Below are 20,767 nucleotides of genomic sequence, written 5' to 3' on the forward strand. Positions count from 1 at the left end.
GGGGTGGGGGCAGAAGGTAAACTGGAATCTACTGGCAAATCCCTGAGTGAGTTATGAGGTTTCTGACTCTCAGTTTTTTACAATAGTGAAAATGAGGCTTTTCCAATGAAGCTGTTGAAACAATGAAAACCAAAAGTGGGTTTTTGTGTGAAAGAACAGCGAACCCACTTCCGGTATCGAAAATAAATTATTTAACTCAATCAATGCTTAGTGGGGGAAGCCTGTTCTTTATTTCTAAGTGTTTCACTGCTCATAATAATGAGACACCATTTTGACCTTACACTGGTTGGTAAATTTCAGGGTTCTAGTAATAAATAAATATTTAGTAGTTTATGCAAATACTGTATGCCCATCCATGCCTGATGGATTCCCCCCCCCCCTTTTGAACTCTCTTCTGTGTTATAGCTATATTGTCTAAAAGGTAGATTATGAGATGTGGTGGAGAAGAGGACTCATAAGTGCCATGTACCTTTCGTTCACATGGCTCAAATGTTACAAAATTAAATTATTAGGATAACTTTGTATGGAGAGAGAGAAATCAGAGTTCATTTATACTCTGGATTGTGCCAACTGAGCATTCTCTTTTCCAATAATGTACACAGATATTTAAGATTTTTGTTGTTGTTGTTATTTTCAATTACTGTTGTGCTATCATATGCTTCTGTGTCATCATATGCTTCCTTGCACTTACGTTTTCCCATTGGAAACCATGGTCCTTGCTAGGGAAATTAAAAGCTTTTCCAGCTTTTCTGTTCAAATCCCTTTTCCCTAAGAGTTTGAATATTAAATTATGTATTTATTTTTTGACTTAAATATTTAGAGATGAATGCAAAGTAGCCACTGGAAGTAGGGTCCTTACAGTAAATAATTGTTGAATGAGCTTGATATAATGAATAGAGTTTGTGTGCTTGCTTCTTTATCCTGATCAGTTTAGACTAAAAGGTAACAACCAAAAACCCCCTCCAAATATATTATAATTGTGCATTGCATATTTTGGGTTTAGTTCAGGGCACACAATGGATGTAATTCAGTGTTGCACTAAGACTAGATTGAACAATCTCCCTTCTGCTCTCCCCCCCCCATGCTATTTTAGACTCTCCTCCACAGGAGGGGGGAAGGTGTGGGCTGCAGGGGGGAGGAGATGGGGGAAAGTCCCATTGCCTTAGTGGGCTTTCTTTGATTATTATTTGTTTATTCTTAAAAGTATTCATATACTGCTAGATCACAAAGCATAGCAAAGCAAATTCCTTCCAGTAGCACCTTAAAGACCAACTAAGTTCTTGGTATGAGCTTTCGTGTGCATGCACACTTCTTCAGATATCTGAAGAAGTGTGCATGCACACGAAAGCTCATACCAAGAACTAACTTAGTTGGTCTTTAAGGTGCTACTGGAAGGAATTTTTTTTGTTTTGACTATGGCAGACCAACACGGCTACCTATCTGTAACCATAGCAAAGCAGTCAACAACACTAAAAGCAATTTAAAAGCATTGTGTGTAAACTGTATTTGCATTTGTGAGCTCGAACAGAGGACCTAAATTGTAGTGTTGACTGATTTACTGTTATATAGCAGCGTTCCCTACCCCCCTTCATCCTTTCGCCTTGAGGTATCTGGTGTTCTTCACCAGAATGCACAATTAGGTGGTGGTTTGGGGCTTTAGGAGTTTTGATCTGGAAGACTTTAAAACAGATTCCCATGGTAAAAAAGTGTAGTGACCTATAACCAGCAACCAGGTTACAATTTTAAGCCAAGTTAAAATTATTGATGTTTTATAGAATAATGGAAAGTGGAGCAGATAATGTTTATCAAGTTCAGTATAACTGCTTAGGTGTGTGTGCTTCCTTAAATGCAAGAAAAAATTGCATGGATTAAACATATTATTGTGGGCATGTGGAGGATTCTGACGAAATATACTTTAGCTTGTATACTGTATAAAAAAATAACCTAGTTAGAAAAGACTTCAACATTAAATATAGAAACATGATATTGATACTATGTGCTAAGCATTTATATTGTAAATACTATAATTACTTTATGGATCTTATACTATATATCAGCTATAGTATTAATAACATTTAATTATAAAAACCTAATTGTATTTATACCGATAATTTCTAGCATTTACCAATTATATATAAACATGCTATTAAAGGTATGTTCACTAGGTATTTTTCTAACAACAGAAACAATGATTTTGGAAATCAATTTCTCTTCTATATTTTATCTTTTAGTTCAGTGTTTGGAGATGACAACCAAAAGGAAAATTATTGGTCGCCTGGTGCCATGCCGATGTTTTCGGGGGGAAGAAGAAATTATCTCAGTGCTCGATTACTCCCACTGCAGCCTTCAGCAGGTGCCAAAGGAAGTTTTTAACTTTGAACGGACATTGGAGGAGCTTTATCTAGATGCCAATCAAATTGAAGAGCTACCTAAGGTAAACTCTGTTCTTTCTCTAATACACAAATGCAGTTGCCTTGCTGAATGAACATTTAAGGTCTGCTTGGAACTCGCAGTATAAAAAGGGAAATTGGCATAAACAAACTGCTGAGTTCAAGTATTTAGAGTTCTAAATATTCTCACTGTCAACTAATTACACATTTTCCTACTTTTAGAAAATACTGCTTTCAGCTCTGCAAACAGACAAAGAGGTCTGTGGATTTGGTCCTTCCAAGTGTATGAATTGAAATTCCTTTATTAATGCCACGTTATTCAAGAAATATGCATTGGGAATTATCTAGAATGTGCTAGAATTAAGTCACAACAAATTCTAAGCTCATGGGTATATTAATGATGTGTCATTTGCTTAATATGAAGAAAATATTTATTTTTTTGTAGGCTAGAGACCTAGACATGGTGAACCCTATTTAACATTTTCACATCTCTTCCTGTTATGTATAAATGAGAAAATTTGTGGCATGGCACTATTATACAGTATTGTGCATTCCTTGCCTGTATCCCATGTTGTTTGCTGCTGCCGCTGGGGTACACAGATCAAGTAACTTCAGGTTTCATTTCTAGCCTGGGTTAGATGGAATAGAAGGTAAATGTGGTGGCAGTCTACCTGAGAAGCCCTTGCTTGCCCAAACTGACAGTCATAGCAGCAAGAGAGTAAAAGTCTCCTTTCTGTTACAATATCTACTTCACAGTTGCTCTCTTCCATCAATAGATGTGAAAACTCAGATCTGGCATAAGCTTACGCTCCTCATTACAGTGGTGCCCCGCGAGACGAATGCCTCGCAAGACGATAAACCCGCTAGACGAAAGGGTTTTCCGTTTTTCGAGGCGCTTTGCAAGACGAATTTCCCTATGGGCTTGCTTCGCAAGACAAAAACGTCTTGCGAGTCTTGCGAGTTTTTCCCCTTCCCCCCCTTTTTCTAAGCCGCTAAGCCGCTAATAGCCGCTAAGCCGCTAATAGCGCTAAGCCGCTAATAGCGCTAAGCCGCTAAGCCGCTAATAGGGATGCTTCGCAAGATGAAAAAACCGCTAGACGAAGAGACTCGCGGAACGGATTATTTTCGTCTTGCGAGGCACCACTGTACCAGCCAACAGTACTGCTCACTGCTTTGATCATTACATAGGAAGTGTGAGTAAATGAATTTGCACCTTCTCTTTCCTTTCCCTTCTGTCTCAAAACATAACATTTGAAGCCATTCACTGACTAGATTCCCACAACTTCACCTTTCTTCTAGTGTGAAGGATGGCTAACACATGCACATCCCTCCCCCACCCAGTCATTTGTACTGCAAATGAAACAGCAAGAAACAAGATATTTTCTTTCTGTCTGTCTTTTCCCTTTTCCATGCAGTGCAAATGACAGAGGTGCCTGCCTATCTCCCAAGCCTCTGCGTTTACCTGTGGGCTTGGAGAGAGGCAGTTCCTTCTCTCACTTGTTTTGAGAAGAAGCCTCTTGCTATTTCTTTCTTATCTTCTCCAAACTGCAGTGCAAACAGAATAGCACCTTGCCAAGGCCTTGGAAGCACGCAGAGGGTTTAGGAGAGAGCAAAATATCCCCCAACTCTTAACACAAGTGAGTTAAGAGAAGAAATAGCACAAGAACAGCTGCAGTTCCTTATCTGCTCCAAGTCACAGTGCAAATGAGAAAAATCCTTGCTTCTCTCCTAGGCCCTCTACAAACACTGAAGGACTCGAGGAAGGAGACTGGTTTGTGGAAAGCACAAGTGAAAGCTGGATAGCAAACGGATATTTTGTTGACACGTACAGCTCACCTGTATATTCATGTCACCATAGTGCCTCAAATCTCTTAACATTTGAGATTTGCTGTCCATGTCCTTTTCATAGCTTTAGAGGAATTTTGCGAGAGAAAGAATGGGAGGAAAACACAGACACATCCTCACTGGGAAACATAGCACAAAGCAACTTTCATTTTTGAGGGCTGGATGAGCTTTGGAAAGTTTACACGTGCATGAAAAACACTTCTTTTTGTGGCATCATTATTGCATATTGCTGTTGTAGTGCTTAGTGCCCCAGTATCACATTACCAAAAGCCAGTTTGTTAGTTCTTATCAAGTAAGTAGCATCTGTTTGGGAGGAAACAACCTCTGCAGTGGCCCTTGCTTTATATGGAGCTGAATCTTTAAATTTACACTCTAGCAAAAGCTACACAGTATCCTTCATTCCAAATTATTAAGTCTCATTGACTTCAGTGGAGGAACTTAAAACTGCTTGACTTGGGTAGATGTTGCCAACTCTGTATTGTTCTATTGCTAAACTATCTCCCCTTTTCTTGCGTCTTTAGCCAAATTTGGATGCTCAGTGCAGTGGTTTATTCACTCCACCGGGCAATTGTTTATAACTGGAGAAGCAATTTAGTTATACTCTCCAGGGGGTTGAAGGAAAAGTGATATAGAGAAGTGAGTCATTTACTCAGCTGTATGTATCTGTTGATAGAGAAGACTCCAGATACCAAATCATATTTTTCTGCCTCATAGAGATGAAATGGTGTGTGATAGAGGTCAATTTGTCAGTAGATAGTTCAGAGTTATTGCTTCATTTTAATCATAATGTATGGTTACTATTTAATAATAATTTAAAGAGACTTTTTAAAAAAAGGGATTCCACTTTCTAGATGCGTGTGTGTGTAGAACACAAAATGTGTCATCTCGACGATCACACTTTAAAAAGAGATTCTAGCATGGAATTTTAACATGTGGCCACAAGTACATCACAATATAATTTTGTGCATAATAGATAGTTGAGTGAGAGGTACAGCACCTCATTAAAATATGTGATAATCTATGAAGTCTATAGAAAATGCTGTTGAATATGCTGACACTTTCCATTTAATAATGAACCTGAGAACATTACATTACATTTTTTCCTGTAAGATATGAATGCACCATCTTAGCTTCACAATGAAAGGTACTTGAGGGCTATAATATAACTTTGGCAGTGCTGTAATATAGCTTGTTTATCTGTAGATAGACAGATTAGACCCTCTCCTCACTTGATCCAGGACAGCAACTGTGGCAAAATTGCCAGGATGTTACAATGCAGGTTAAAAGGCATTCCCTGCCCCCAGGATTCATGCTACAATAATGTTGCCTTTTTCTTAATTCATCTAGCTGAGATTTGCATTGCTATCAATAAAAATAACTTTTCAAGCTCATCGGCTCTCCGTTTTGAACACTTATGCTAAGAACATGTAGTTTGAAAACTTGCAACTTTTAGTGACCTTAGCTGTACCCATAAAAATGTACATGAACTTAATTCTATGCTTCTCATTCTGTGGAACCACTACACTGATTATAAAATGTGTTTTCTTATGCCAGTGAGGTCATTTACATAGTCCACACACCAAATCTCAACAAGCTATAACATGGTTTGTCCATTGAGCTATTTCTCTTTATTAAAGCAGAGAGCATAATCTTAAATTCTAGATACAAATGCTTCTTCTATAGCAGGCTTCCTCAACCTTGGCCCTCCAGATGTTTTGAGACTACAATTTTCATCATCCCTGATGGCTAGGGATCATGCTAGGGATCCTGCTAGCTAGGGATCATGGGAGTTGTAGTCCAAAAACAGCTGGAGGGCCGAAGTTGAGGAAGCCTGTTCTAGACTTCCGGGTTGGCGCCTCCGGTAATGGCGGAATTCCTCTGATCGGGAGGAATTTGCCTCGTGGAAATTTGGGTCTGGCCGCCACGGCGAAGGCGGAGACCCACTAAAAATCACAGGTGGGTGAAGCCTGTGAACCTGGGATTCAGCTGGCACCTTTTGCGCCTCCCCCACTCACGGGGACTCACGGAAACCCGGTTTCGGGGTTCCGGAGCGACGTGGGGTGAGTGGCACGGTGCTTTGAATTGACTGCTTCTTCCACGGAGCGAAGCCGCATAGCTGTTGCCGGAGAGCGCTGACTTTTTCCTGTGGACAATTTGATCTTAAAGCAACTACACGTGAGTAGAGCGGAGAATTGGATTTTTAAACGTCTTAATTTGGCACCGAAACGGGGAAGTTCAAAACAGGAAGTCCGCCTCCCCCTTTTGTAAATAGATCGCAGCAAAGAGGCTGTAAGCTAAAGTCTTGGAAAGCCTACTGTAAAGGACTAAATTTCCATCAGTAGAAAACACTAAACTCCCCTTGGAAGCAGGAGAAGAGGGGGGAAGTTTTGGATTGTGTGTGCCTGCAGGAGAGAGCGAAGAAAGTCAAAATACCACTGCTCCGAACCTGGAAACGGGCTGCTAGTAAGACTGACGTTTTTCGATTGTTCGTTGACAGTGAATAGAACGTTCGCTGACAGCTAGCTAAATAAGAGAGATACATTGTTTCTTTTCTCTCCGTCTGCTCTTAAAAAGGAGTACAAGTAACTGAAAATTGAAACTAACTTTACTGTTTGAACTGTGTTTAAAAGGACTAATACAAATAGCAACTGTTTCTCTCTAGAGGAAGCCTTTGAAACTGTTACAAGAGCTGAGCTGGGGGAACTTCCAGCTGCAGGATAAAGCTGTGAGACTTTGGGAATGACCTTGAATCGGTTAAGAATGTCGACAGAAGAGGCCTTAGTGGCTGTATTATGTAAGATAAATGATTCATTGGAGCAGCTTCACAAGAAGGTGGATTTAACTATAGAAAGTATAAATAGTTTGGGACAAAAGGTGAACACCAATACAGAAACTATCCAGAAATTGACACAGGAATCTACTTTGACATGGCAAATTGCGGAGAAGGCTAGGGAGAAAGCTGTTGCCGTTGAACCTAAAGTAACACAATTGGAGAGAGAAAGAGTCCCAGCCTCACACATGCAACTTGATAATCATAAGTTGATGCCTGTTATGATTGAATCTAAAGGAAAACAGACTTTGAGGATCAGAGCCCTGCCTGAACTGGAGAGGGAAGGTTTGATGGACTTTCTCACACAGGAATTTGCTGATTTTTGGGACCTGGACTTGGGCCAAGAAGAGACTAAAATTGTGAGGGCTTTCAGACTCTACCAGAAGAACTTAGAAGAACAACAGTCAAGAGAGGAAATTTTTAAAGACGTCCTGAAATAACTTTTGGATCTTAGGTTTAACTACGGAGATTTGGTTGCCCTGTCGAGAAGGAATAAAATCATCTTTAGGTGGGAGTTTCCCCGAGATCTACTCTTCAGCCTCAAAGGAAGGAAAATAAAAATAAGATCAGTAGAAGACAAAGCAAAGTTCTTGTATAAGTACAAAGAAGACTCGCAGAAGGGACTTGGAAAAGAGTTAAGAGCATCGGACAGAAGATCACCAGGTTGATGGACTATATGGAATTGGCGAAAAGGACTGGCAGAATCCGAGACCAGGGAGAAGAGACGGTGGAAGAAGATTGGAAAAAGTTTAAAGACTATTTATAGAAATAATGTAAAATTAATGAGTGTTAGAAAAATGTTGGAATGAAGTTATACGGCTTTAGTAGAAATGTTATAAGGAATTAAGTATAAATAGATTATTAGAGTATTAAAGGGAAAATAAGGTTAAAATATGTTAAGACAGAATATGACAGAAATAGAGGAAGATGGAAAGGATTTGCTGAAACAATTAATAGAAGTGGAATACAAAAAGGGAGGTGTGAGGAGGTCGTTGAAACAAGGGAATGAAAGTTAAGATATTGGTATGGTAAGATGTGTGTTTTAAATTGTTTTTGTTTGGTTTTGTTTAGTTTATTGTGTTAGTGTTGTGTTGTGTATTGTTTATATATTGTATTGTATTGTTTTCTTTTTTTCCTTCTCTTCTCTTTCTTTTTCTTTGTAGTGTTTAAAAGTAATAAATATATTTTTTTTTTAAAAAAAGGAAGCCTGTTCTATAGTCTATGAGCCCTTTGGGAACTTTTTTTTTTGGTGCAGCTAGGATTCTGAAAAACTACAGAATAGATGGGCGACCTAAAGCTCAGCAGTTAGCAGCATATGAATTCCTGTGTAAAAGAAATAAGTACATATTGCATGTTGGTTATGCCCATTAGAGTCTTAATGTTCAATGCCATCATAATTTCTTAGAGTTAAATAAGATTTCCTGAGAAAATGTATATCTTAAAAGGCTCTTCAAAGTAATTTGATTCCTTTGTGAGTGCATTTCTCACTCTGCCTTATTGTTGCCATTACTTGCCATTTCTTTCAAAGTGAAAAGCAGATGACAGAATTATTCCAAAAGGAACTCTTTTCTTCGCGTAAATTGGCTTGCATTAAGCTACTGCATTCACCAGCCCAAATTAATGGTCTCTGTATAGTAGCTCTCAGACTTTCTGGAGCAATATTTTTATTTTGTCCTTTGCTAATAGATTATAGGGTCCATCATAAAATATGAGGTAGCTATGCTAATCCACACTAAATGCTTTTAAAAAGTGAGTTTTGTTAGTCCATAGTTTGTTCACCAGCATTTTAGCACTATCATTAATTACACATTGTTTGTGTTTTAACATTGTGGACTATGGTCACATTGAATTATAGTTCTGCTCCCTTTTTAGTTTTATAAACATATCAGAAAAAGTGATGAGATGGTTTCAAAATCTTACAAGGAGAACAGATTTATTGTCACCTAAATTTCATAGTATACCAACACAATATCTTACTCTTAGGTCTCTAATATCATTCACTCCTCCAGTCATTTGTGTGCCAGTTTTTCTGTAACTGGTAGGCTTGTTGTTTCTAATCACTCCCATTAAGAAGTCTGGATCTCCCATATCCTTATACTGAACTGCCTATAGCTTAGTTCTACACTACTTTGCAGCACTTCTCCAAGGTTTCATACAGCAAGCCCAGCCAGACCTGGATATTTTAGGGATTGAACATGGGACTTCTGTGTACAAAACAGGTGTTCTGTCACTGAGTTTCTCTGGGAGCTGAAGGATTCACTCTCGGGAGGGACATGTAAAGGGAGCATGTTCTGCAGCTCTTTAGAGATCAACTTCATGTACACTGGGCCTTACTGGCCATGAGCAAATGTGCTTTATTTTATTGCCTCTAAATGTTAACACTAGATCAAAATTTAAAGCAAGGATCATAACCAATTTTCTCTCATTTTTGCAGCAATTATTCAACTGTCAAGCTCTGCGTAAACTGAGTATCCCAGACAATGACCTTTCAAGCCTGCCAACCAGCATTGCCAGTTTAGTGAATCTCAAAGAACTTGACATCAGTAAAAATGGTAAGGAAAAATGTCTGCCCATTCCTTTTCATTTATCATAGAATCACAAACTTAAACCAATGGAAAGTTTGAAGTAAGAGCTACCTTTACCATGCTTATTTATAAAGTAATTTATCAGTCACCTTTTGTCCCCAGCCCACTCAAGGCAACTTTTGGAGCATACAAACATAATAATAAAAGACTTAAAATAGCAGCAGCGCTAACAACCATTTAAAATAATAATAATGGAGCAGTAATAACAAGTAAAGCAGCAATGTAAAAAAAAAATTCAGATAATGAAAAGCTGTTCATCTTAAAATAACAACCAAGGCCTTGTTTAGAAGAAGGCTACCTGATATGAATGAGTTTCTATAATCCACTTAAAAGTTTATAGCATTGGGGCCAAATTGGGCAGTTGCATCATGTGGGAGTCACCATTTTAGATTAACTGAAGCTTGCTGAGTCATATGAATCAGGACCATGTACATGGAGGGCAGTGTGTGTATCAATAGTGGGATGGATTGATAATGAACATCTATGTCTATTTCTAATTATAAAGTAAAATCAGTACATGGGGAAATGCCACATTTTTATAATTTGTTAAATCAGAGTTTGAGATGGAAAGAACGCTAAAAATATTAATTTCTTTTCAGACCCTTTTTCTCATGTATTGTTTTTGACAGCATTAAAAGAATTCTCAGTTGCCCTGAAGAATAGTTTATTCCTAATATTATTATTAGAATTTCTTATGCACCTTTCACCATTAGGTCCGGGTTACAGCAGTATAAAAATACAGCATTAAAATCAGTGGTGATTGGAGTATGGTATATGCCTCTTGGTTTAAACCAGCTAGAGTTTGTGCCTGAGTTGGAAACTTTGGTTAGCTTAAATAATTCTCCTCAATGCTGTCCGACAAACATTTTGCATTACAGTGAGACAAATAATGAGTGGTAACCAAGGTTTGTTCTTGAATTTGTCTGGACAAGACACTTAGGATAACACACAAAGTAAAGCTATGACTTAGTTCATAGCACCCAGCAGCAGGAAAATTAGGGGAGTAACACAGAAGCCATGAACTTGTTCTTGAAACATCCATGTTCATGTGTTTTGCATTATGTGTGAAAGGTTTTTTTTTTTAAAAAAAAGGTAAAGGACCCCTGGACAGTCAAGTCCAGTCAAAGGCGACTGTGGAATTGCAATGCTCATTTCGCTTTCACACCGAGGGAGCCGGCTTTTGTCCACAACAGCTTTCTGGGTCATGTGGCCAGCAGGACTAAACTGCTTCTGGTGCAACAGAACACTGAGACAGAAGCCAGAGCACATGGAAATGCCGTTTACCTTCCTGCTGCAGCCGTACCTATTTGTCTACTTGCACTGGCATGCTTTCAAACTGCAAGGTTGGCAGCAGCTAGGACAGAGCAACAGGAACTCACCCCGTCGTGCAGATACGAACCGCCAATCTTCTGATCAGCAAGCCCAAGAGGCTCAGTGGTTTAGACCACAGTGCCACCCACTCCCACCAGAGAAACAAGCACTCTGACCTTTATACCAACCAGAAGGAGAGGGAATATTTCCTCTAGTCTTGTTAAAGTGTTTTTTTGTGGGGAGGGAGAGAGATCAGAACATCTGTAAGCATTAGCCAGTTTATTAAATGTCATTGCCTATATATCCTTGCTGGTACTGATATCCAGTATTTAAGATGCCAGGAAACAATGTTTCGTACCCTACAAACTGTTAATTACAGAATTCTATATCTTTTCTAGAATTATAAGACATAGCTACCATAATGCTTCATGTGCTTACTTTAGATCATGACTGTACTTTTTTTCCACCTCACAATATGTGTAATATAGGAAACATGTGAGGAACTTCTAGGTCCTTCCATGCTCAGTGCTTTGCTGCAGAATCTGACTAGTTCTGCAATGGCCATCAGGCACAATTGGTGTCCAAGAGGAAGGAAGAACTGTGTGCTGTGTAGACTTTAGCTTAATATAGTCTTCAAAATAGGACTTGACTAAAGCTAAGCAATTTCTAAGTGCCCAGGGGAGTTTCATGAGCAGAACAAAACCTCAAAGGGATATATTCTGACACCAAAGCACATAATTGATTCTCTTTAATTTTTGCTGCTACCTATTTGGGAACTCTGCTCGTCTAATGGTGTCAGAATAGAAGTGTTACATAATGCACAGGATGTATCATTACAATGAACATTATGTTATGTTCAGTCCACCTTTAGGGCTGCAGCTATTTTTATTTTTGTAAAATCGTCTCTCTTCTGCAACGATCAATGCTTGCTTTATTTTAGAGCCAGTTTAATGTAAACTTTCTCAGCTTATTTCACTTGCCAGTGTATCATCACTGCATTGGGCTTACTTGCACCTCTAGTGGACAATGGCACCAGTAGCTTTTACAGGAAATAGACTGGCCCCTTTTAATTTTTTTTTTGCTCCATGTTTGCTTAATTCTTTTTTTCATCCGTCAATACAGAGATGACTCCATGCATGCCCAAACCTCCCAGCCCACGGTTTTATATCCGTTCACCTTGACAGAACCAGTTGATGATGAATGGAGTAAAGGGTCCGTAATTAAAGAACCTCAACCAGACAAGATGCTTCAAGATGCTCATTACATGCACTGTTACGCTGTGCCCTAGCCACTCTAGGCTTGTTTTCAAAATCAGCAGAAAACAGACACTGTGCAGACCCTTCCTGCCACTGTAGACCCTCAGCCAACTTGTCCCCACTCCAGTGGTTATCAAAAAAGTCACTAAATTGGAGTGGAATGCTCCCATGCAATTCAGGAAGTCAGCACAGCTTTGCCAATAAGCATTACACACTGGATACAGATTTCATGGACCTCTTAAAGACCCTATCAATGGACAAATCAGAACTTGTTACCAAAGGATGGAGATGCTTAGTTAAATGATACCTCTGACAGGTGACTGGATTTTGCCCTTAGGCCTATTCATGATGCAATAGCACTATCTATCCATGCATCTTCTGCAGCATCTATGTTTGCTAAACCATCCCAAGTAATGGGTGAAGGATCTTCTCACTACTCCATAACAGGATCCTGCATGCATCCGCAACACCTTACTGAAGATATCTAGCAGGGCAGCATTCATGGTGGAAGCCACCATGAATTCACCACAGTTTTCAGCATGCTCCATGGCAGGAAGTGTTGTAGCACGCAAAGCGTTATGGCTTCAACAGTGGGAAGCAGGTGCTGCTTTCAAAGTCAACCTCTCCACAGCATCTTTCCTTGAACCAGTGCTCCCCCCCCAAGAACCCCAGAAACTGCCAATGATGCAATCCATAACCAAGTGTGTGTGTGTGGGGGGTAATCACCTACACGCACTAATACTTTTTTGATTCTTACAACAGCGGATAAATGGATCCTGAATACCATCTGCTGTGGTTACTGCATAGAATTCAGCAGTCGCCCTCAACCTTGGTTCATCCCATCACCCCTCTCTGCTTCACCCTCCAGTTGCTAGATTGTGAGAGACTGTGTCTAGCTGTTACACAAGTATCATGAACCCACATGCATGTTGAAGCACTCACATGTATTCATACACATGACAATGAAAGTTTTGAGATATTTTGCTAGAGTTACAAGGTACACCAATTTATGAATATGTGCTTGCCCACTCTCACTTTGTCCATCTTTCAAATCAAGAGTTTGGAAGAACTCTTAATTTCCTAGTGAGAAAATGACTAAAATTGGCTATCCTATTTGCTTCCCCCTCTGTGTTTTGCTTTAACAAAAGGTGAAAGAAAAACTGTAATCATAGTAAGTGATTAACTGAACCTGTCTATCTCTTTGTCTGCTTCCTGTACCACCATTAGCTTGAAAACATCCATTCAGAATGTTAAGTAGATTTTAATGGTAGCTAGATTTACATGTACGGTCTTTACAGGGTGTGATATATTTTCAGGACACTTGAGATCAGGCTGGTACCAGGGTCAAGCAAGGTTCATGATGGAGAAGCTCATGTCATATTTCAGTTATTTCAGTTTTACAGTTATGACATGCTAAACCATAGAAATAAGCTCAGATTCACACACCTGTTCACACAACATCTCATCAACATGGCAGCAATAGAACCGTACTGCCAAAGAACACTCATTAGGCATTTACTTGATCATGTTTGTAGTTCCCACAAAAGACCACAAAGTCTGGAGGGCAATTCTCAGTCTGAAATATCTTTACTGCTGGGTGATCTACAAAAAATTCTGACCAGAATTCTTAGCCTCCTTCAAGCAACCCCTTCATCTCAACGACTTCATGACATCCATAGACTTACAGGATGGAAACCTGCATGTTCTTTTTCATCCAAAGTACCAGGAATGTCTTCTATTCTCCATTGGCCCACACCATTACCAATTCAGAGCCCTCCCATTCAGATTGGCCTCATCTCCAGGAGTCTCCACAAAGGTAGTGGTTGCACTGGTGTCTCACCTCTGCCTCCAGGGCTTGCACATCTACTCATATTTAGACAACCTCCACCTTCTTCTACAGATTTTTTATAGCAGCTGAATTTGGGTCTGCTATTGGTTGATGGCTGAAACGTATTTTATAAAAGACAATAGTGAAGGTTAGTCCATGAGGACAAGTGGGCAGTGCCCCACTAACCTTACTCAGCCCACCTCTGCCTTCTTATGTCCATTCAGTCCAGGGGTTGATATTGGCTGTCAGCTTTCTCCTCTTGCCTCTTGGTGTTGCCCATTATAGAACTTACTTCCGAGCCAGCCACTCCCTCCTGCACTCAGGATCACTTCAAGGAATCATGAAAAGATCCCCGCTGGATTGGGACCAACATCTATAACAGGGAAAGAGCTTGCTCAGCATCAGGGCAGCAGCAGCAAAACGAAAAAAACAAACATTTTATTCCAAGGTAGATGTTGGTGCTGTGATGGATTGCTGCCGCCTCATGGGCGCCGCCATTTTAGCGCAGCAGCTGTTTTGAACACAAGCCATAGGAGCGGAGGCAAGAGCGCCATCTGGTTATGCCCGGACAACCTTCAGCCATATTTCTGATAATTGCCAACATGAAGCCAATTTGTCAGCTTTGACTTGTTTGTATCTGCCCATAATTACACCTCTGTGCTGCACTTTTAATATGAACGCTACAGGAAGAAATCCAGCATGTGAAGCTCTCATGACAAAGACTTGTAAACAGGGGCATTTAGCAGAGGAGTCTGAGGGGAAAGCCTGGAGTGCTGACTCACAATGTATGTAGGACCAAGAGACATGGACTGTGAGAGAGCTACTGCAGTGACCTGCAACACCTGTGCCATGTTTGTCTTCCTGCCTGATAATGTGCAAAATACACCTGCAGCAAGAGTAATATGGTTGCTTTACCTGAAGAGAAGGTGGGGACAAGGTGGTGCTATATATTCAAGCTGTCCTATGTACCTAAAGGTGTTTGCTAGGAGATTTTAAAAAAAAAAAACATTGCTAGAAAAGTTTGTTCCTTTTCAAAGACAAGGAGTCCTTGAATAAGGACAGTCTCCTAGTCCTTGGGTGATAAATTCAGCTTTGATACTTTGTTTTTCTGTGTCATTGCTTGGTGACTTCCTTTGCATTTTATCCACCTCTCAGATGATTTACTCTATTTCATTTTCAGAATAAACATCCACAGGCTATAACCTTGACATGCGTAATAAAAAAATTAACATAAGTAAGTTCCTGTGATGAGTCATGGGCTAAGAAGAAAGACAATATTAATACAAGTACAAGCAAAGGCAGTAGCTCCCGCCAGAGCACTCTGCTTCCTTTACTAACGTCTTAAGAACAGCAGGGATCTTTCTGTTATTGGCACATAATTTGCAGTTGTAGGTAGTTATGTATTAACACCAGCTGATCCTGTAACATTGCAGTGTGCTTTCAATTAGCTCTCTTCTTCATTTTTCAATCATATATTGCTTTTTCAGTCCTCATTCAGCTTCTCATGGCCAAGAAGGCCACAGTCTTGCAACCACCCAGTCACAGTGGCGTAGCGTGGGGGGTGCAGGGGGGGCCGGCCACACCAGGCGCAACATCTGGGGGTTAGGGTTAGGGGGCGCAAATCCACGGGTTAGGGGGCGCAAATTACTTGCCTTGCCCCGGGTGCTGACAACCCACGCTATGCCACTGCCCAGTCAAGAGCCGTTTGACTGAAGTTTTTTGGATTATTAGACTTTAGAAAGTTTCTACATTATTATATTATTAAATAATCTAGCTAAATTCTAGATTAAAGCAATTTATTAACTGCTGGGTAAAATGGATGCTGTTTAGGGTGTGTTATTGGCTAATAGCACATCCCTGTATTCCCACAGCAGAGATTTTGGTACTGACTGTTTGTGGTAGTGTATTTGTTTACCAGCAGCAAGATGTTATATACAGTATAGGTGAAGGGGAACCTGTGACCACTCAGCCCTCACCCAGAAGAAGCAAGGATGAGGCATGTTTAAAACAAAACAGGAACATTATTTGTTCATGCTTAAAGGCATTATAGCTTAGTGGTTACTTTTGCAAGGCACAATACTTTATTTCAAACAGACTTTCAATGAAGTATAAAGGATTGCATTTAGAGGGGAAAATGGTTAGATATGATCCCTGTACAGAAGTTCTTCCACATGCTAATAGAGTTCTTTCAATCCTAGCCATACCCATAATTTTTTAAAAGCTCAGATATAATTACTACAATGTGTGGAATTGTGATCTGCTTAGGACTAAAATGAGAGTTTAGGTACTTTAAAGACCAGTCATTTGTTGTATTCCTTCCCTGATAACATACATCTTTGTTCTCTTTTTAGGGATCCAAGATTTCCCAGAAAATATAAAGTGCTGTAAGTGTTTAACAATAATTGAAGCCAGTGTCAATCCTATTTCTAAGTGAGTATCTGTCAATGAAGTTAAATGTTTCCTCTTATATATGTTCAGTGGTTTGCATATTAATGTATGTAATGTAAAGTGAAGGTATAACAAATGGATGGAATTGTCATTTGGTTATAATGAAGCTATGCAAGAAATTTTTGTCCAAACTGCGGGAGGCAGTGGAAGACAGGAGTGCCTGGTGTGCTCTGGTCCATGGGGTCACAAAGAGTCGGACACGACTAAACGACTAAACAACAACAAGAAATTGAGTGAAGTGTAAAATAGCCTTACAGCAAATTCTGCAGTGACTGCTAGGAAAAAAGGTGGACACATTTTAAGAGTTGTACTGATTTAGTTTTCTATATTGTATTTTTATTTTCAATTAGGATTTATTTCTATAAAAACATACACAAACAAAATTTCAATATTGTAAGTTTTTAGGGTTATTGAAGAGGGTATGAAGGCTGATGCCATGCAGAACCCAATATGAGGTACACAGTAAGCTCCCAGTTTATAAAAACCATTTTCCAGCACGTTTTAGGAACATGGATAAGTCAGACCATTGATTTATCTTGCTCAAAAATTTGAGAAAGGTAAACTCTGCCTTAGGAATCCACATGGGTGTGAACCGAAAGAGGCATAGCAATCCCTGGAGCTTGTAGTGGTTTAAGGAGGATTATATTTATTTACTTTTATTTTTAAAAGTATTTTCATGCTGCTACTCATATACAAATCAAACATATATATGTATAATAAAAACCATATAAAAATTAAAAATCAGAAATCAACTCCTACAGAGAGATATTTTCTTAATTGCCTGCATGAGCTTGGAAACAGAGAAAAGTTATCAGCAAATGTTTAAAGATTAAAACAGAAGATGCCTGCTGAATCTCTTCCCTATTTCCCAGGCACAGGAGCCACCCACCAAAAAAGGCTCAACCTTCCCAGGATTCAAGCACAGTTTATTAGTCCCCATGGGGGCAACCACTACATTCAGAGTTTTTGCATCCTCTCCTGATTTCAGATGTCATGCAGAAATAGAGCTGTGTGTCATCAGCATAGTGACACCTTACTCCAAAACTCCTAATGACCATTCCCAGTGGCTTCATATAGATGTTAAATAGTACTGGGGGGAGAATAATACCTTGCGGAACCCTGTAGCACAAGTGCCAGGGGACCAAGGAGTACTCATCCAGTGCTGCTCTTGGAACACAGTCCTGAAAGTAAGAATTGAGCCATAATAATATGGTGCCTCCAATACCCATCTCACTCGAGGATATCATAGTCAACAATATCAAAAGCCGCTGAGGTACTGAGCAGAATTAACAGGGTTGCATTTCCCTGTATCTCACACAATAAGGGAACCCATTAGGGTGAAAAGGGCTAAAGTTTGGTTCTGAAATGGACTCTGAGTCCGGATTGTAATGGATCAGATAAGCAGTCTCATCCTTGAACTTGATTTCAGTGGGAATGGAAATCAGTATGCCAGCTCCAAAGCTGGCATGTTGAGAGACCTTCCTTTTCCCCTCTCTGCTATTAGAGCACCAGTGTTGGAGGAGTGAGAACTGTAAAAAGGAGGCCTTCATGGGTTGGCCTGCTCCACTAGCAGATCTCTCTTTCCACACAGAGAGGGTGACCTGCAAAATCTTACAGCCCTTGGAATGCCTTGGTAGGAACCATAGAATTGTGCCCTTCAAAACTTGAATTGATCCATATGGTAGCATATTTGCCAGCCAGTGTTGTCCATGTGGATCATAGTAAGCCAGTGCTGAAAGAGCTGCATTGGCTGCATTTTTTTCATAGATCAATTCACATTGCTGATTGTGATGGCCACCATGGGTCCCTTTCCGTCTGAGGGCAGGGTGTTCCCTGATAATACAGAGTGTACCCCTCTGTTCAGTCCAGTCTCCCACTTTAAATAACAGCTGTCGCCAGACAAGGGATAAATTAATTAGCTTCCAAAATTTCCTGGGATCTCTTAGGATAGCAATCTATTAAAGCTTCTAAGTGCAAGGGTGTTATAATTAAGAGAGAGTACACCATGGCAAACTAAGGCCTGGGGGCCAGATCTGGCCCAATCGCCTTCTAAATCTGGCCCACGGACAGTACGGGAATCACTGTGTTTTTACATGAGTAGAATGTGTGCTTTTATTTAAAATGCATCTCTGGGTTATTTGTGGGGCATAGGAATTCGTTCATTCCCCCCAAAAAATATAGTCCAGCCCCCCACAAGGTCTGAGGGACAGTGGATCAGCCCCCTGCTGAAAAGGTTTGCTGACCGCTGGAGTACACCATGTTTATGAAGCAGGTTCTAAAGTTTACTAAAACAGAAAAAATGAACTTTTTTGGAGGTGGGGAAGATATGCCATGCAAAAGTTACAGAAACCCACTATATTTTCTTTGGAGCAAAATACAGTGGTGCCCCGCAAGACGAACGCCTCGCAAGACGGAAAACCCGCTAGACGAAAGGGTTTTCCGTTTTGGAGGCGCTTCGCAAAACGAATTTCCCTATGGGCTTGCTTCGCAAGACGAAAATGTCTTGTGAGTTCCTGAGGGGTTTTTTCCCCTCCCCCCCTTTTCCTAAGCCCTAAGCCGCTTATCAGCTGATCCACTAAAAGCCGCTAAACCACTAATAGCGCTAATCCGCTAAGCTGTCAATGGGCTTGCTTCGCAAGACGAAAAAACCGCTATACGAAGAGCCTCACGGAACGGATTAATTTCGTCTTGCGAGGCACCACTATAAAGCAGTTTAAAACACCATCCACTTTCCCAGGACTAAACTGTCCCCGAACTCATCTGATTTGCAAAAGAATCTTAATCTGCTTTGTATTCCTCTTTCATGGGTCTTGTCACAGGATGCCTGGGGTTGCCAGGGGAGGAGCATAGGTAACAATAAATGACATGACAACTGGATCAACCACTGTATGGGAAGGAGTACTAACTTGTTCTTTCCAGGGTAGGTGTCAGGAGCCCTGTGAAGGTATCACGGAGTGGGGGTTAAGTCTGGAGGAACAATGGGAGGAGCTCAGAGAGCAGGAGTTGTATGATCCTGGAGTGAGTCACAGAAGGTTATAAGCTGCCCCCTCTGAGCCTCAAAAGGTATCTGATCTCTGGAAGAACCCAGTGTTCTGGGGTTGGAGAGTTAGACCATGGGAAACGCCCAGGTGGGATAATAGAGAAGTGTCCCACCCCTCTTTCACTCCTCAGTGGCCTGACAGCCACAGGTGACACAGCTAACTTGGAACTTGCCTTATGTGCCGATGTGAACTACACCTTGAGAACTGACAGAAATGGAGTTGTGAGTTAAAGTTCTTAACTGAAGGGGGAGAGTTTCCCTCAGGCCTAGAGTACTGGTCCTGCACGTACTTCCCATCCAGCATGGAAACTCCTTCAGCATCAGCGGAGGAGCTCATGCAGATTGTAGAGGCACAGCCCGTGCTGACAGAGGATAATAAAGAGCAAAGACCACTGTGGAAAGATGGGTCATTATTTCACGGCATGTCCCGCCAAAGTGGTTGTCAAGACATTGGCACCGGAAAACTCCCAATCCTAGCTCTTGAACAAGTCCAGGAGCTGGGACCAAAGAAGAAATGTGGACCTCCCATGGAGTCCCCAAGATGCCACTGCTGCCCAAACCAGCTATCTTACCCGATGTTCTGCATCTCCTGTTGAGGGAAAGGGGTACCCACTTGAGTCGTGATCAACTCAGAGCAGCCAGCGACTTTATGGACTGAGACTTTGTCAAGCAGCACAAGATATGGTTGTGGAAGCTCAACAAGCTGCTCACTATGGAGACCGTTGTCCCAAGGGGGGCGGTGCTGGTGTCAGGTGTTGTCACCCATGCAGTCACTTCACTTCTTTTTGGAATTAATTGCTGGGCCACCAGAAGAACTTGAAATTTCATCTGGCAACCCTGTTGGGTTTTCTCATTGTCTTGGTGTTGACCTGGCTCACTTTGCATGATCCATGCATCTCCCTAGGGCAGATATCATTGGCCTTCTCCTCAGACTACTGTCAGCATTGCCAGGGGACCCGAGCTGTTCTGGCCATGAGAGCCCTATCACAAGACTCTGGGGAGACCTTGCCACCTCTCACAGGCAAGAAGTGCTCCGTCATTCAATTACACAAATTCAAAGAAGATGTAACACAGACCCAAATAAGAATAATTATGGTCATTTATGGGCGGGGGTGGGGTGGGGATGGCAGCACATTTCATAGATAGAGCATAGTACTCATCCTGCATAAAATGGTATGTTCTCTTGGTAACAGTAAAAATAATGTTTAATTCCAGAGGTTGTAAAAAGTGTCAT

General features: G+C 40.7%; 1 protein-coding gene and 1 long non-coding RNA gene across 20 annotated transcripts in view; one reads left to right on the plus strand and one right to left on the minus strand.

Annotated features, from left to right (window-relative positions):
* LOC307219230 overlaps nt 1–20,496 on the minus strand; it is a 63,555-nt gene extending 43,059 nt beyond the window's left edge. The window contains exons 1-2 of one of the 2 annotated variants that reach the window (XR_013840337.1): nt 20,106–20,496; nt 14,246–14,418 (exon numbers count right to left, since the gene is read on the minus strand). This is a non-coding gene — a long non-coding RNA (uncharacterized lncRNA). Of the gene's footprint in view, nt 1–14,231; nt 14,419–20,105 lie in introns of both variants that reach the window. The other variant, XR_013840338.1, reaches the window with a different exon arrangement.
* LRRC7 (leucine rich repeat containing 7) overlaps nt 1–20,767 on the plus strand; it is a 208,311-nt gene that overhangs the window by 63,897 nt on the left and 123,647 nt on the right. For 17 of the 18 annotated variants that reach the window (XR_013840333.1, XR_013840334.1, XR_013840335.1 and 14 more), the window contains 3 exons: nt 2,232–2,434; nt 9,500–9,617; nt 16,397–16,475. Coding sequence is in view for 15 of the 18 variants with exons in the window: in XM_079982232.1 (XP_079838358.1) it covers nt 2,232–2,434; nt 9,500–9,617; nt 16,397–16,475 (400 nt within the window). In the remaining 3 variants the exon portion in view is untranslated. Of the gene's footprint in view, nt 1–2,231; nt 2,435–9,499; nt 9,618–16,396; nt 16,476–19,343; nt 19,490–20,767 lie in introns of those variants that run through there. The other variant, XM_079982227.1, reaches the window with a different exon arrangement.

This window comes from Podarcis cretensis (assembly GCF_951804945.1).
Source record: "Podarcis cretensis genome assembly, chromosome: 6".
NCBI lineage: Eukaryota > Metazoa > Chordata > Lepidosauria > Squamata > Lacertidae > Podarcis > Podarcis cretensis.